This window comes from Lactuca virosa, chromosome 7 (genome assembly GCF_052849685.1).
Source record: "Lactuca virosa cultivar CGN04683 chromosome 7, Lactuca_virosa_CGN04683_v6, whole genome shotgun sequence".
Taxonomy (NCBI): Eukaryota; Viridiplantae; Streptophyta; class Magnoliopsida; order Asterales; family Asteraceae; genus Lactuca; species Lactuca virosa.
Genome location: NC_136432.1, coordinates 245171283 through 245189458, shown reverse-complemented (window position 1 = coordinate 245189458; position 18176 = coordinate 245171283). Strand labels below are relative to the sequence as shown.

The 18176-nt window shown below is 37.2% G+C and overlaps 1 protein-coding gene across 1 annotated transcript; it reads right to left on the bottom strand.

The window, feature by feature from the left end:
• Positions 1-656: 656 nt before the first annotated feature.
• Positions 657-1885, bottom strand: LOC145127680 (protein FAR1-RELATED SEQUENCE 5-like). The gene is made up of 3 exons (XM_079062830.1): positions 1865-1885; positions 1178-1686; positions 657-837 (listed from the first exon to the last, which is right to left on the bottom strand). The coding sequence occupies exons 1-3, from the start codon at positions 1883-1885 to the stop codon at positions 657-659; spliced, it is 711 nt and encodes a 236-aa protein (XP_078918956.1).
• Positions 1886-18176: the final 16291 nt, after the last annotated feature.

The following is an 18176-nucleotide window of genomic DNA, read 5'->3' as shown; positions in this document are numbered from 1 at the left end:
AGATATATATTAGTAAATTAATAAACAAATATCATGAATACATTATATTTGTATACATTTATGATGTATTCATTTTTGCTAGTTTTCAATTTTATTTATGTTTATTCATAAATGAATACCAATATGATATATTCAATTACCTTTAATATGTAAATAATAACGTCTTCAATCATAAATGAATACAAATTCGATGTATTCATTTATGAATAATTTAGAATAATATGTGTATTTCACATATCAATTTACCATATCTGTATAACTTATTTATTAGTAAATTAAAAAACAAATATGATATATTCATTTATAATTAACATGTATTTCACATATCAATTTACCATATCCACATAAATGTGTTAAGTAGTAGCTTCTGATAAATCCATAATGACCCAATAATATTGTATTATTCATACATGAATATTATTATTTATGATTATTATCTACATATATTCATAAATGAATTGAACCAAAAAACATTAAAAAAAACCCTAAATGTTTTTTGTTGATTGAGCAGCTGCAATTCTTACTGGACATGCACGTAAATTGTGAGGAAACCATTCTCCACATCCTGAGCACATTCTATGTTCTTTTTTAGAATTAACATATGATGTTTCACCTGCACTTGGAATTCTTTTCTTGATTCCAAAACCTTTATTGTTTTAAACTTGAGGAACATGAATATTAATCTCTTTTGGAATAGGAATAGAAACACCTATAAGCTTGCATACGACTTCACCATCCGTCTTGTTTTTCAATCCACCAGATGTATAATCACTCTCAAATTCCTTCAACAACATCTGTTGTTTCTCAACAAACAAAGCCAATTTCTTTTTGTTATCTCTTACAATATCCAAACATGAATACTCATATATAAACAACCATATATGAACAACCATATATAATTATTCATATAGCTAATCATATACAATAATTCATATTCATATATGAATAATCATATATAAATATTCATATATGAATAATAACATTGTAAATATTCATATAAGAAATTAAATTCATATATGAACATGTTCTCATTTTAAAATGATCAGAATATTGATATATGAATATTCTCATATTCATATATAAACATTAAATTATTCATAAAAAACTATTAAATTACCTTAAATTCATTTTTAATTCGCTTTTACTGTTGTTGCGTTGTACAATGTAAACTTCTCACCCATCTTCAATACCAACATATGAGTATGTACAGAAAAAACTTGTTTTATATATTTCCTTTTGCACCTCAAAAAATAATGAACTTGTATAAAATTTTGATGATTGTAGTTCTATTTCTCGAGGTGTTTCCGTTTTATATGATGCTTTCTTTGATGCCTTATCAAGCTCTCGTTGAGTATTCCTTTGCTTTTGAACAACAGTGTCGTAATTCATCATGAAATTCAAAAGTAAGTTACCACTTTCTAAGTAGGTATTAAAGAATGAATTCATACTCTCTGACCTCGATGTAGTCTTCATCAACCCACACATTAGAATATCATCAATATATCTAGGTATCCATGAATCACATTTTGTAAACATGTCGTTAAACCATCTTGTGTCTTTAATATTGAATTCCTTCATAAGCAAACCCCACATCACCTCAAATACATCAGGGTTCATATTCATGTCCCAAACAATCTTCGAGAATCTTTTTCTAAAGTCTGTGTTCCTAAATAAATCATCTGATATCTGTATTAAGACAAAAATAAAATAAACTTCTATATTTATTCAAAAATGAATAAACATAAATAAGTAAAATAATAATAAATATTCATAAATGAATATACTAATATTTGAAAAAAAATACTATATTCATCTATGAATAACTAATACTATGTAACATATTTGAAATATATTAAAATAATACCTTGTTTTTCAACTTCTTCATTATATGCCACATAGATAATCGGTGCTTTGTATTAGGAAACACATTCTCAATAGCTTATTTTATTGCAGCATCTTGATCGGTTAAAACAAGTGTTGGTTCTTTCCCATGAGTTTAAGAAACGCCTTAAGCAACCAAGAGTAGGACTCAATGCTTTCATTTCTTAGCAACCCCGCTCCAACAGTAGCTGATTTTTTATGATGATCAATAGCAGTAAATGGAACAAAAACCATTCGATACTTATAACACAAAAAAAAGTGTTCAATAAAGTCAGTTTTTTAGGTATTCATAAGTGAATATAAAAATATTCATGCATGAATACAATTATAGTATATTATTAAAATAATTTCAATATTAAAAACTGAACATTAAACATACAGTTAAAATATCCATATATGAATAAGCTATAAAAAATAGATAGAATAACTTACTTGTTTGTTCGGAAAGTCGCACCAAATGAGATAACATCACCAAATTCACCATAATATTCCTTCTCCATTTCATCAGCCCAAAACATAGGGTCCAAAACATCATCTTGACAATTAAACTCAAATGAGTAATTTGGATAGTGAGCTTGACGGTCATTCATTGTGTTTACTATCATTTGGGCATCTTTATAACCTATAACCATGTTGATATCTCTCCTCAAATTTTTATAGTCAACTACTTTGGGCTTTACAAACTCATACTGAAACATCCCAAAAATACGGTCCAAAAATTTCGTTTTAAATCATTTAAGAAAAACCATATTTGTCAAACATCATAATAACAAAACCACGAGTATCAAAATGTAATAAATCGTGTATCTCAAAAATCTCATATCATCTATCAATGCATCAAAATCATATGTCAAATATCAGAGTGAATCCTCCCAGGCTAATAGCTATGGTGTGTGCCATGCAGTCATCCCGAGCTCTTCCCATTGCTAGTGGAAGTACCTGAAACCAAAATTGAAAACTGTAAGCACGAAGCTTAGTGAGTCTCCCCAACTACCACATACCATACACTTATCACATAAACATATATTGGGCCCCACCCCTGCTACATCGAGTTAGGCTCGGCATCGGCTTTCCCGGCATCGGCCCCGCCCGGCATCGAACCCTATTCGGCATCGGGCCCGGCCGACATCGAGCCTCGCCCAACATCGAGCACATCTCGGAATACATGTGAACACAATCAAATAATACACATAACCTAAGAATATACCATTAACATTTAAACATTCCTTGGGCCCCGCCCGACATCAATCTGTAGTCCGGAAACATACTAACATTCCTCGGGACCGCCCCATCATCGAACCGAAGTCTGGAAACATACAAGTACAAACACATGAAAGAATCACAAAGACATCAAGCATATAAACATTCCTCGGGACCGCCCCGACATCGGATCGAAATCTGGAAAAGCATATAAACCTACATCGGGCCCCGCCCGACATCAGACCGTAGTCCGGAACTACTACTAAGTAAACGGGCCGGCCTTGGTGCCTTAGACCCGTTCCTACTGGAGGAAACTCACCTCGTATGCTAGCTGTGAAATCTCATGTGAGGAATCCCCGACGGCTGCTCCAACGACTCCCCGACTATCAATTTCACAATAACACTTAATCAAAATATGATAATCCTTCTAAGGGTAAAATGTGCATTTTACCCTTGGTCAAAGTCAACGTCATGGTCAAAGTCAAAGTCAAGGTCAACTCCCGGTCGACTCAACTCGTCGAGTTACCTCCTGACTCGATGAGTTCCTATACTATTCAGACTCGTGATCAACCGAGTCAACTCGTCAAGTCCCTTTATAGACTCGTCGAGTTCTACCTGACATAGAATCGGGACAACCCGACTCAACTCGTCGAGTCCCTTTCTGGCTCGCCGAGTTCCCCTATCTGTTTAGGCTATCTTAATGGATTAAGCCCCTACACTTCAGATCCAAGCTTCACACCTTAGAAAAACCCTTTCAATGCCCTTTTAAGGGTAAAGTTTCTAACTTTACCCATTAGTACCTCTTCTTAAAGGGTTTAGCTCAAACCCTAATTCCTTGGGACCTAGAACTTGGTCCTTATGCCATCCTTACACCCAAATAAAGCTTACAACCTCAGATCTACACTCCTAACACTAAATGGACACGTAAAGTTACCACATTTTCCACATGCATGGCCTTTTGGGGCTAAAAAGGCCAATATGACACTCTAAGGCTTGCATGGGGGCTCCAATGGCATAAAGTTTGCACCTTTATGTCATATCAGTCCCTCTAGGTCCTAGATCTGGAAGAATACTGACTTGGGTCGATCAATCTCCAAAAGCTATAAATCTTGGATCAAAAACCCTCATAAAGATGGACATAAAGAGATCTAATGAACTAATAGCCAAGATAGAAAATTGATTACCATAAAATGTAGTAAATGGCGTGTAGTTTTTGGATCTACTCTTCTCTTCTTGAGCCCTCTATCTTCTTCTTCTTCCACAAGCTTCAAAAGTACACAAAGATCACTAAAAATGGCTCACACTCTCAAATAACACTCTAGGGTTTCATGGATTAGGGTTTGGGATAGAGAGGCTGGAAATGAGGCCAAGAGGTAGGGGTTAAGGAGCTTAAATATTATGCAAAACCCAGAAATTAGGGTTTCACTCTGGCCGATCTACTCGCCGAGTCGAGGGCTCTTGACTCGTTGAGTAGGTGGCTTAAACCCCGCGTACAATCTGTCCTCTACTCGACGAGTTAGTTCCATCAACTCATGGAGTTCTTCTTTCAAAATAATTACATTAAAGAGTTAAATGCATACCAGAAACCAGGCGTTACACATACCCACCTCTCATACTTGCCCTCAACTTATGAGCCATAGTTGGGTCTATTTTTGGTGTGGAAGCACACACTATAAACTCTTTTTCTGAATATGACATTTACCTCGTTTTTTTAAATCACTTCTCTTCTCAAGTGGATGGTTGTGAAGTTCATCAAACTGAAAAACTTTATAATCTGGAGTTCCATACACAGATTCAAATATAATCTTTTCTTGACAACCAATAACTCTTGAATTTGAATTTCGTTTCCTCCTAACGCCACTTGTATCCAATGTTTCACAAGATTTCTTTTTTTGTTTGCCACCACGATTACATATAACATGTTTTTTTTATAATCTTATTATCAAACCTTGACTATGTGCTCAGTCTCACATCAAAACCACTAATTTCAGCATACTCATAATACATTTTTTGATGGCTAACTTTAATGATTTGAAGATTAAACCTTTAAATGGAATAAATTGAACATGTAGATCTGGCTTATAGACATGTTCTCCAATTACATTACTACAATATTGCGCATCATATACTGAACTCGAAGATTCACCTGATAAAAAATTATAAAATCTAAATTAATCTATTAATGCATGAATAAAACAATCATATATGAATAAAACAATCATATATAAATAAAATAATCAAATATGAATACATGAAATTCATATGAATAAATCGAAAAACAATGTTTATTAATGAATGAATAAAACATTCATATATGAATACATGAAATTCATTTGATTCAAAAAATATAAAATAAAACAGTACTTATTCATATATGAATAAAACGAAAATAATAATAAATTTGAAATTACAATTATCACATGTTTATTCATATATGAATAAGACAATAATTTATTCAGATTTACAGATTCATACGTAAATACATGATCATCAACAAAATTAAAAACATCATAATAATTCAATAAGTGATACCTTCAAAAAATAAGTTCTCAACATCTTCTTCTTCACTCTCACACATCGAAGAATACACATCACCATCAATAACAGTAGAATATGACATAATAAACCAATTGATCTATAATAAACAACAAAAACAATCTTAATATCGATGAAAATCATGATAAAATAAAATAGAAACTGAACGACAACAAAATTAACACAAAAAACACAAAAAAAGTCATAAATATGAAAACCTGATTAATTTCGAATATATCTCACCTCAGAGCGTACAAACGACCTGAAAGAAAATTAAATCAACTCCGATCAGATGATCCAGTTGCAATAAAGATCATATGAAAACCTGATCAATTTGCAATTTCTCTCACTTGAGAGTGTAAAAATGATTTGATTGAAAATTAAATGAGCTCCGATTAGATGATGCAATTGAAATAGAGATCTCAAACTACAGAACAAAAATCAAATGAAACAACTGCAATACAGATGCGAAACTTCACGATAAACGGAAAGAATATGTGTAATTCCTAACGAATTATATAAAGAAAGAATCTTGATAATGAATTCCGATATATCTGATTCAAACGAGATAAAGATCTGATGAAATCGGAAACTAAATACGAAGAAGAAAACTTCAATACAGATGCGAAACTTCATGATAAATGGGAAAAATACATGTAATTGCTAAAGAATTATATAAAGAAAAGAATCTTCATAATGAATTCCTCTATATCCGATTCAAATGAGATAAAGATATCATGAAATCGGAAACTGAAGATGAAGAACAAAGAAGTAAATCTAAAAAGTGGCTAGTTTACAAAGATACCCTTAACGAAAAATGATACGCATGTTTTTTAAGGTTTACATGTTAGATAAATGATTCACTGCGAATGGTTCTCCCATTCTCAACCTTTTTATTTTCTCAATTGAACTTATATATATATATATATATATATATATATATATATATATATATATATATATATATATATATATATATATATATATATATATATATATATATATATATATATCAGATTCAATACGAGAAAGGGTTGAGATCCAAACTAACTGAAGCAGAGAAGAAGGAGACAGAGATTACTGAAAATTCCCAAAAAGTTAAGGCTGCTTACCTTGGTTTAATCAAGGAGAAGAAATCACTTGAAAGAAAGGTGGATTCAGTCCTAAAAGAAAAAGGTTTGGTTGAAATGAATTTGGTTGAATCAAATCGTTTAGTTGATGTTTTGAAGATAGATATTGAAAAGATAATGAAAGAGAAGATGGAGATTGATGACGATAGAGATGTTCAAGAGAAAAAGAAAAATGAGCTACATGTTTTAGTTTATAAGCTGAATGAATTAGTCTATAAGCTTAAAAAGGGGGAAGAACAATTGCTTATGAAAGTTGTTGGTTTGGAGAACAAACATGCCATGGATTCTGAAAAGGAAGCCAAAATGAATATGGAGATCAATATCCTGGTGCAAGAAAAAACAAGAATTGGAGGCAAGTATTCAAAAACTAACTCAAGAAAAGTGTTTGGTTTCCAAAAATTTGCAGGAGGCTTTGAAGATGATAGAACACCAGAAACTTATAATCAACCAAATGTTAGAATAGAAAGCAAGGATCGAAGAATAGTATCACAAATTCAAGAACACAATCACAACACTTGACAACTCCAACAAGATGCAAATCGATAAAATCTAGAAACTAGAGTCTGAAATCAACAACCACAAAGCTGCATTCGATCGAGCCACAACATAATCGAAAAATACTCGAGCCAAGCTTGATGAAGAAAAACTCAAACTAAAGAATTCAAATGAAAAGATTTCCAAAATGGAAAAGGGTATCAAAGAAACACGCAAAAAACTTTCAAAGATAACAACAGAAACTGAAAAACTTGTTGCAGAAAAGAACGAGTTAGTAGAATCGCTTGCCAAAACCCAAAAGGAACATGATGATACAAAAGCCAAACTAAAACTATCCGAAAGTAAAAAAGAATCAAATCTTGAAGATCTTGAAAACCACCAATGTGATTCGTAGCTCAAAGGAAGATGACAACATAGGTATTGATCAAGCAATCAAGAATCATGTAACAAAAACTGAACCAATGAAGAAAACATTCAAGGACAAACAGACTAATGTGGAAGAATTGAAGAAGCAACTGGAATTGGTTAACAAGGGGAAGAGTTTCCAGACAATTGTGTCATCTGCAATCACTGTTCTAGCTGCCATTTCTTTAGCTTATGTTGCTCGAAGCTGTAGATCTGCCATTTCTCTCTCGTGTGTGTGTGTGTATATATATATATATATATATATATATATATATATATATATATATATATATATATATATATATATATATAGAAAGAGAGAGAGAGAGAGAGAGAGAGAGAGAGAGAAAGAGGGATGGAGGTAGGACCCACTGTATATTAAAATAATTATTTTTTCTTTTTTCTTTTTTTTAAATAACAAAAAACTCATAAATAGTCCCTGTAGTAGTGAAATGACAGAAATACCCTTCACTTAACGGACAAAACTTGACGGAGTTGGCAATAAGGACCTTTTGTTAAAAGTTTTGAAACCACAGGGACCATTCGCGAGGTTGTTTAAAGTTAGGGACAAAACTTTAGATTTTATGAAACCACAAGGACTATTTATGAACTTTTGTCTTTAATATTAATAACTCTTATTAAAAAGGTTTTTAGTACATAAAAAATCGTTGTGTATGTGTAGATTAATAATAAAACTATGATTTACTGAAAGTAAATATATAATTTAATAAAGTTCCAAATTTATCTACTCTAATCAATGAATGTTTTTTTTTGCACATGTTACACTTTCATTCAATTTGCCAAATGTTATTTTGTGGTTATTTTGAATTTTTTTTTTCACATGTCATTTTATGGGTTTTCCTATTTTATTAAATTCCACATATTATTTTAATGTAATACTTACAATAATTATTGTAATAAATGGATATCAATTTCATTAATGGACTTACCTTCTAATTTTAAAATTCATTAATTAAAGTTCATTAGTTTTTTTGTTTATTTATTTAAATTATTTTTTTTAATTTAAAAAATAAAAAAAATATTTCAATTTTAATAATGCATTATTTTTCTTAACTTTTTATAAATCTAAAGTTCTCAAATAGTTAGACCTTCATATTTATTTATTTTTTAAATTAACTTATATAATACATAAGTCTTACAACTAATAAACAATAAATACCGAATACATAAATGTGTGGGAGACATGTATCAATCAAAATTATGTATGTCTTATTGTTAAAAATCATGTAAAAGTATTAAAAAAATAGTATTTTTTTTTTGTTTTACACAAACATAAAAAACCAAATTAAAACAATACAATATTTATCAAACGTTGTAAGATTGCAAGTACAATTTTCTCTATGTGTAATAATGCGTTCCATAATTATCCTTGTTTTCTACGAAATTAAAGAAACATGACTGTATAATTTGCAAAAATTTTATAATTGAAGATATACCCACAATTAAATACATAGCAAAACAACAAATAAAATAAACCTAAACAATTGTAACACTTGAATATAAAATATAAATCGGGCGTTATAAAAATTTTGTTGGGTATTTATAAATTTTTACATTTAAATCCGTGAAGTTGAAAATATAAATTATAATGATAGGGATATTCATTAAACATTCTAACATATTTGATATTATTTATTATATATTAAACATAATAAATTAATACACAATCAAATTTATACATTCTATACATTCAATAAAAGAATGGAAAAGGAAGTGAAGTAAATACTATAAGACGATACATTCATAATCAGTGAAGGTTAAACCTTATATAAATATAAATAGGAACACATAAGTGGCCTAACTTAAACCTTAAAAGGCTTGGACCTAAACCCTAATCACTAACACCCCCTGCAGTTTGATCTGGATGAGATGATTAAACTGCAGTTTGCTCTGGATGAGATGATTAAACTGGAAAAAAGACTTAAGAACAAAAAACATAGATGTTAACAGCGGCAGCTGCGATGACAGCTAAAGCGGCTACTCATCAGAGAATAAGAGAGATGAAGCGATGCCTAGAGGCGGTTCTATTTTAGAAGAAGAAAAGAAACGGAGGCGGCGACTAGGGAATCCGGAGAAAGGCAGCGGGAAGAAAGAGAGCTCGAGCTGCGGTGGGCAGAACCAATGTCGGCAACTACAATGTTGATAGAGAAAGAAATAGAGATGATTACAGATCAGAGACTGCCCAACTAGAAAATGTAACACCCATAAAATTCAAGCCAATTTAAAACATTTTAACCCATTCAAAAACCATTAAGTTATTACAACTTGTTTTCAAAATAGTTTAAACATCAGAGTATCCCCAGAACCGAATCACAAAATCATGAAATATGATGAGCGGTACGATCACGCCTTTGCCTTGCCACGATCACCTGCTGTACCTGAAACAATAAACTGAAACCGTAAGCTCGAAATCTTAGTGAGTTTCCCCCAAAATACCCGTACACACATAACCATACAAATGCAGCAATGAACAGCATACTATGGGTCCAATCAACCGTCAGGTTGGAATACCCCAGGCCCTCAACCACCGGGTTGGAATGCCAACATACTACGAGTCCAATCATCCTCGGGATGGAATACTCTCGGCCCACAACCATCGGGTTGGAATGCCCACACACTTATACATACAATAACTACTATGGTTCCAATCATCCCTCGGGATGGAATACCCCAGGCCCTCAACCATCAGGTTGGAATGCCCACCTACTATGAGTCCAATCATCCTATCGGGATGGAATACTCCTGGCCCTCAACCATCAGGTTGGAATGCCCACCTACTATGAGTCCAATCATCCTACCGGGATGGAATACTCCTTGCCCACAAACATCGGGTTGGAATGCCCACATACTAGCAAATATGTGCACCTATCAAATAACCATATAACAGTCTATAAGACAAAATACTAGGGCCCTATCATCCTACCAGGATGGAATACCCTGTACTACTGCTCAACGCGTGCACATATAACAGGTAATCTCCTACCAGCATACAAACAGTCAGACCAACTACAGGTCACTAAGCGTAGCCACATCCAATCTACCAGAATACTGATCTAATAGAGCATACCATCATATAGCCATCCTATCTACCAGGATACTGATCTAACAGAGCATACCATCATATAGCCATCCTATCTACCATGATACTGATCTAACAGAGCATACCATCATATAGCCATCCTATCTACCAGGATGCCAACTAACATATCACAGCAGTAACTATCACAAATAACAATCAAAGGGCCGACCTTGGTGCCTTAGACTCTTGGGTATAGTGAGGATAACTAACCTAGCAACTGCCGAACCGAACCACGAAAGCACAATCCCGAAGCACTGCCCCAAACTCCAACACCTATAGCCATAAATGATCCATTGACATGAATATCCAAATTACCATAATACCCTTGAAGGTCAAACTGGTCAAAGTCAAAGTCCTGGCCAAAGTCAACCTTCCTGATTGACCCTACTCGCCGAGTCAACCCACTGACTCGCCGAGTTCCTAAACTCAGAAAACTCCCATATCACGACTCGACTCGCCGAGTCACCCCATGACTCGTCGAGTTCAACAATCTCTGAGTCCTATCATGACCAACTCACTGAGTCACCGCTCAACTCACTGATCTGAGTCTTAACCAGAAGAGGTTGGGGTTTTGCGTCCTAACTCGCTGCGTCCACGACAATCTTCAACAGACTCGCCGAGTTGTTCTTCCAACTCGTCGAGTTCATGCCTATCTTCATATGACTCGCCGAGTCCACCCAAGTGACTCGTCGAGTCTCTTCAGTCCTTTATTCATACAGAGGCTTTTCGAGTCATGTAGGGGCTCCAAAGTGTAGATCCACTCTTCTAGGGCATGACTCTCACGTAAAGTTGCAAACTTTACGTGGAAACAAAGAGCTATAGGCCCAAATCAATCTAGGGCTAAGGTTTAAGACAAGGATGCTTCACCAACAAACCAAGGGATGATACTTTGTGAGTTTCTGGACCAAGACAAGTCTAGATCTGAAGTAGCAACCTCAGATCTTGACCCTTAACCCGAAATAGATCCTTAACATGCCAAAATGGCCCCAAATCTCATACTTGAATAGATATAAATGCAATAGAGTCAAGGTAACAGCTTGTTACCTCCAAAATGTGCCCAAGCTGAAGTAGATTCTGGATCTACACCAATCCCTTGATGCTAGCCTCTTGATCTTCAAGCTCCCTTCTCAATATTCCTCCTCCAAAGCTCAAATCTCTTTAACAATGGAAGCTTACACGATTTTAGGGTTACTGACTCTCAGGGGCAATAAGGAGGCTGAAGGGAGGACATATGGTCCTTTAAATAGGGTGCAACCCTTAAGCTTAGGATTTTCTCTTTTCAGCACCAACTCGTCGAGTCCAGCTGCCGACTCGGCGAGTCGGTCACATAACTCGCGACCAGAACCCGCTCCGACTCGATGAGTAAGCATACCTACTCGTCGAGTACCTTCTTCAATTTACACTTAAGTCCTTCAATCATACTTCTAAATTTTGGGATGTTACAACTCTCCCCCACTTGAATTAGGCTTCGTCCTCGAAGCCTACTGCAGTATACTATTCTGAATATACCTCTTGCACTGTAGACTCCGATTTCCCAATCAACTCAGGTCCTTCCAGACCCTACCACTGTACCCCTTTTAAAATAACTTCTTCTTCTATGGTATCGTTGCCAATACTCCCGGCCGACCACCGGCATTTTCCACTTAAATGTCAGAACACATCAATCCAGTATCACTCGATTATACTGCCACCTTCCTGACATGATCACACCTTCGAGAATTGCAAAAGTTAAACACCACAATAATCCACTGAGCTCTGTTGTAATACTAATCCAGCTTTCCTCCGCCCAAAATCGGCGATAACCCGGATAACCTGCAATAGGGAACGAATCTTGTTCCCATCCCAAATCTATCCCCTTTTACAATGACAGGATACTGCATCCTTCAGCTTCTAGCAACTCCCATGAATCAACCAGCTATATCACATAACCATTCGTACCTAGCTCAATCAGCCTCGGGCTGGAATACCAGGTACACCTATAACGGGTGCAGTCATCCCAAGGATGGTATACCCTCACATTCTCACGCATGTTTGGCCCAATCAACCCTTGGGTTGGAATACCAAACACACCAGGTCCAATCAATCATAGGGTCCGGTCATCCTCATGATGGAATACCCTAGATTGGAATACCACTACTCACATAACCCATGTCTACAACCATACTTGAAGCCCAAGGATCCAACCTTGCAGCTCCCTCAATCTACCATGATTCGACACAACCGAGTGTAACTCACCCAAATCTCGACGTCAAGTCTACTCCAAAGTACCATGATAGGGAACATTACTCTCGTGATCTCTAGGTCCACGACCTACGATTGGAATATCCTCACACGGTTCTCAGCGTCGGTCTAGACCGCTCCCGAGTCTATCAACTCCGCTATCTCTAGCTTCTCTGGCCAAATCTCCAATCTGGAGCTACTCACCTTCTACTCTTCCAAGGGGACCTGAACCATGGCTTCGCATCATCAGTCGGTGCCGAAATGTCAGAACCTCACTCTACATCGTCCACTTGTGGAGCACGTCGCTATCCCATAACATGTATATATACTCAGAAACTAATTGCATAATCTACAATCCATAAAGAGTCTTCCGCATGCCCCTCAACATTTTCGACACTTGGGAACAACCCCATTGATTGTCGTAGCATAGCAGTATCCTCACTGCTCGCTCAAAGATCCACCATACATACAAGGTTCTTACCATAACTGGAATGCCTCATCGCACCACTTCCCGTAACCGACATCCAAACTGCGTCAGGCGACTTCCTCCCAAACCACGCCCCATCCAAGAATTTCCAATTCTCCCTCACTTAGAGCACTAACTACTGTCTACCGGCGGCGAAGCTGGTACGCGACTCAATCGTCCCAATCCGAGACAACGAACTTCAAGGGATCCGAGTTCCCGCTGATGGTTCTGAATTTCTGGATCATGTCCTTCCTCTCTCTTGGATGCATCACCAGATACTATCCCTCTATAATTCTAAATAATAACTTCTCGCTATCATCTATTATGCTCTAATAACTTATGCAGGAAACAAACAACTCATAATAACATGAACAAGATATAAAAGAAAACACATACCGGCTGTCACCTCTGGCGCTGTCCCGATCTCCTCGGCCATAAGCTGATAAGCACGCCCTGGAGCCTTTGGAGGCTCTGCTCGACCCTGACCCCCGTCAGTAAGTCTTAAAGTGGCTGGTGCTGGGACCTGCACTGGCCTGGCAGTCAAGAGAGGACACTGGGCCTTCATATGGCCCACCTGATCACAATGATAACAAAGTCGGACTCCGGCAGCTGGAGCCTGCTGCCTGCAATCCCTGGCTATGTGGCCCTCCTTGCCACACTTGTGGCACCCAGAAGAAGATCGACAAACTCCATCATGTACCTTACCGCACTTCCCACAAGTGCGACTCCTCTGACTTTCCTGACGATAATCAGTGGCCCTCATCCATTTCGGCGCAGGCTGCGACTGCACCGGGGCCTGCCTCTGCTCCCTCAGCTAGAGCTCAATATCTAACTCGCGCCGCCTGGCCGCCTCCTGCAACTCCAACAAAGTATCACATCTCTGTGTGGACAGAAACTGTCTAATGTCCCTCTTGAGCATGCTCAGATACCGGGGACCAACTCCCTTCTAAACCCTAGGGGTTGTGACTTCCTTGCTATGCGTCTGGGTCATGTGCTTTCAGTAGTACGGGCCCATACTACCTTCCACACCTACCCATATTTGTCTCAAGTATCATCACAACGCCCTAACAATATACATAAACATAGCGAACACTCAATCCTTACTCCTAGAGAAATGCTAAATATCTCTTAACTGGCCTCCCGGCCTCACACAACCCACCCATCCATGAAACTTCCACCAACCCTGCAGCACTAGTGTATGCTAGCCATACATAACGCTGGACCCCATAGACTTTTGAATATTCGATCCTACCCTAAGCCTTAATCAATAAGAATAGAACATAAGACCAAATCAAACATTCTCAGGCTATAAGATCTTAATTATATACAGCCGTCATGCATACACAAGTAACTACAGTAATGATGTCAATCTCATATAAGGAAAACCCTAGGCTAGCTGGCATCATGTAATCAGACAATTCTATCATGCAATTGCTGAAGATCCTTAGCCTAGTACTAGCATGATGTTCTAACATATCACATAATCAAATAACTGTATGGTATTTTAGGGTCTACTTACTGGCTCCAACTGATCGTACACCCTGCATCCTCCTTTACTTATTATCAAAACCATTTTAGAAATCATTTTGAAAACCTTTCCTTGATTTGAGACTGGATTCACACGAATGTTCCTCTAGTTCACTCAAACCAAGGCTCTGATACCAACTTGTAACACCCATAAAATTCAAGCCAATTTAAAACATTTTAACCCATTCAAAAACCATTAAGTTATTACAACTTGTTTTCAAAATAGTTTAAACATCAGAGTATCCCCAGAACCGAATCACAAAATCATGAAATATGAGGAGCGGTACGATCACGCCTTTGCCTTGCCACAATCACCTGATGTACCTGAAACAATAAACTGAAACCGTAAGCTCGAAAGCTTAGTGAGTTTCCCCCAAAATACCCGTACACACATAACCATACAAATGCAGCAATGAACAACATACTATGGGTCCAATCAACCGTCAGGTTGGAATACCCCAGGCCCTCAACCACCGGGTTGGAATGCCAACATACTACGAGTCCAATCATCCTCGGGATGGAATACTCTCGGCCCACAACCATCGGGTTGGAATGCCCACACACTTATACATACAATAACTACTATGGTTCCAATCATCCCTCGGGATGGAATACCCCAGGCCCTCAACCATCAGGTTGGAATGCCCACCTACTATGAGTCCAATCATCCTACCAGGATGGAATACTCTTGGCCCTCAACCATCAGGTTGGAATGCCCACCTACTATGAGTCCAATCATCCTACCGGGATGGAATACTCCTTGCCCACAAACATCGGGTTGGAATGCCCACATACTAGCAAACATGTGCACCTATCAAATAACCATATAACAGTCTATAAGACAAAATACTAGGGCCCTATCATCCTACCAGGATGGAATACCCTGTACTACTGCTCAACGCGTGCACATATAACAGGTAATCTCCTACCAGCATACAAACAGTCAGACCAACTACAGGTCACTAAGCGTAGCCACATCCAATCTACCAGAATACTGATCTAACAGAGCATACCATCATATAGCCATCCTATCTACCAGGATACTGATCTAACAGAGCATACCATCATATAGCCATCCTATCTACCATGATACTAATCTAACAAAGCATACCATCATATAGCCATCCTATCTACCAGGATGCCAACTAACATATCACAGCAGTAACTATCACAAATAACAATCAAAGGGCCGACCTTGGTGCCTTAGACTCTTGGGTATAGTGAGGATAACTAACCTAGCAACTGCCGAACCGAACCACGAAAGCACAATCCCGAAGCACTGCCCCAAACTCCAACACCTATAGCCATCAATGATCCATTGACATGAATATCCAAATTACCATAATACCCTTGAAGGTCAAACTGGTCAAAGTCAAAGTCCTGGCCAAAGTCAACCTTCCTGATTGACCCTACTCGCCGAGTCAACCCACTGACTCGCCGAGTTCCTAAACTCAGAAAACTCCCATATCACGACTCGACTCGCCGAGTCACCCCATGACTCGTCGAGTTCAACAATCTCTGAGTCCTATCATGACCAACTCACTGAGTCACCGCTCAACTCACTGATCTGAGTCTTAACCAGAAGAGGTTGGGGTTTTGCGTCCTAACTCGCCGCGTCCACGACAATCTTCAACAGACTCGCCGAGTTGTTCTTCCAACTCGTCGAGTTCATGCCTATCTTCATATGACTCGCCGAGTCCACCCAAGTGACTCGTCGAGTCTCTTCAGTCCTTTATTCATACAGAGGCTTTTCGAGTCATGTAGGGGCTCCAAAGTGTAGATCCACTCTTCTAGGGCATGACTCTCACGTAAAGTTGCAAACTTTACGTGGAAACAAAGAGCTATAGGCCCAAATCAATCTAGGGCTAAGGTTTAAGACAAGGATGCTTCACCAACAAACCAAGGGCTGATACTTTGTGAGTTTCTGGACCAAGACAAGTCTAGATCTGAAGTAGCAACCTCAGATCTAGACCCCTAACCCGAAATAGATCCTTAACATGCCAAAATGGCCCCAAATCTCATTCTTGAATAGATTTAAATGCAATAGAGTCAAGGTAACAGCTTGTTACCTCCAAAATGTGCCCAAGCTGAAGTAGATTCTGGATCTACGCCAATCCCTTGATGCTAGCCTCTTGATCTTCAAGCTCCCTTGTCAATATTCCTCCTCCAAAGCTCAAATCTCTTTAACAATGGAAGCTCACACGATTTTAGTGTTTACTGACTCTCAGGGGCAATAAGGAGGCTGAAGGGAGGACATATGGTCCTTTAAATAGGGTGCAACCCTTAATCTTAGGGTTTTCTCTTTTCAGCACCAACTCGTCGAGTCCAGCTGCCGACTCGGCGAGTCGGTCACTTAACTCGCGACCAGAACCCGCTCCGACTCGACGAGTAAGCATACCTACTCGTCGAGTACCTTCTTCAATTTACACTTAAGTCCTTCAATCATACTTCTAAATTTTGAGATGTTACAGAAAAGGTGTCGTTGGATGGAGGCAACATCAGTATCGAAAGAGGTGTCATCCGACGAGGATGCAGTAGAAGAAGCCAATGAAGGAGCTCTGGGTTGTGGCCGACGTGTAACAATTGGTAAAAATAGGTCAATGTTCGTCAGTCAAACCACCGCAAACACTACCATAAAAGGACTCATTGTTTAGTAATCCTTGTGTTTTAGTGCAGTTGAAGTTATTATACTTGAAATTACATATGGAATACCTTAAAATTTCTCAAAGTTGATAGTCGTTAACAATCGGAAAACAATTCACAAAATAAGTATTAATTAATACCCTAAAAATAAAATTTCCGCATTAATTATACTAAGAGCTATATATAAGAAATTTGAACATATTATATTCACCTGACTCAGTAGATATTAAGAACGCCCAAAACGGAGATTATATGAGGAAGTTACGCCTCTTTTAAGTTATAAAATTAGTATTTATCTGATTTTCCTGAAATGAACTTTGCATTGCTTCGTTTGGAATAACTATGAACTTCATAAATTGATTTTGAGCATGTTTTTGAACTCAGACTATGATTTATTATTTGATTTCATTTTTATGACATTTTTAATCACGAGCAAAATCAAATTCGTAAAAACTGTTGAATTGAAATCAATTAATAGTGAAACTTTAAACACCATTTCTTGGAGTTCCATGTATTGGAAATGAATTTCGTTTGCTTTTTTGAAACAGTCGTGACCGAGACAATCAACATGCAC

Coding starts and splice junctions, on each gene's coding strand:
- LOC145127680 (XM_079062830.1), bottom strand. CDS start 1,885: ATGAAGAAGTTGAAAAACAAG. Junction 1,687..1,864: donor TGAAGAAGTTGAAAAACAAG/GTATTATTTTAA, acceptor GTCTTAATACAG/ATATCAGATGATTTATTTAG. Junction 838..1,177: donor TATGTTGGTATTGAAGATGG/GTGAGAAGTTTA, acceptor GGATATTGTAAG/AGATAACAAAAAGAAATTGG.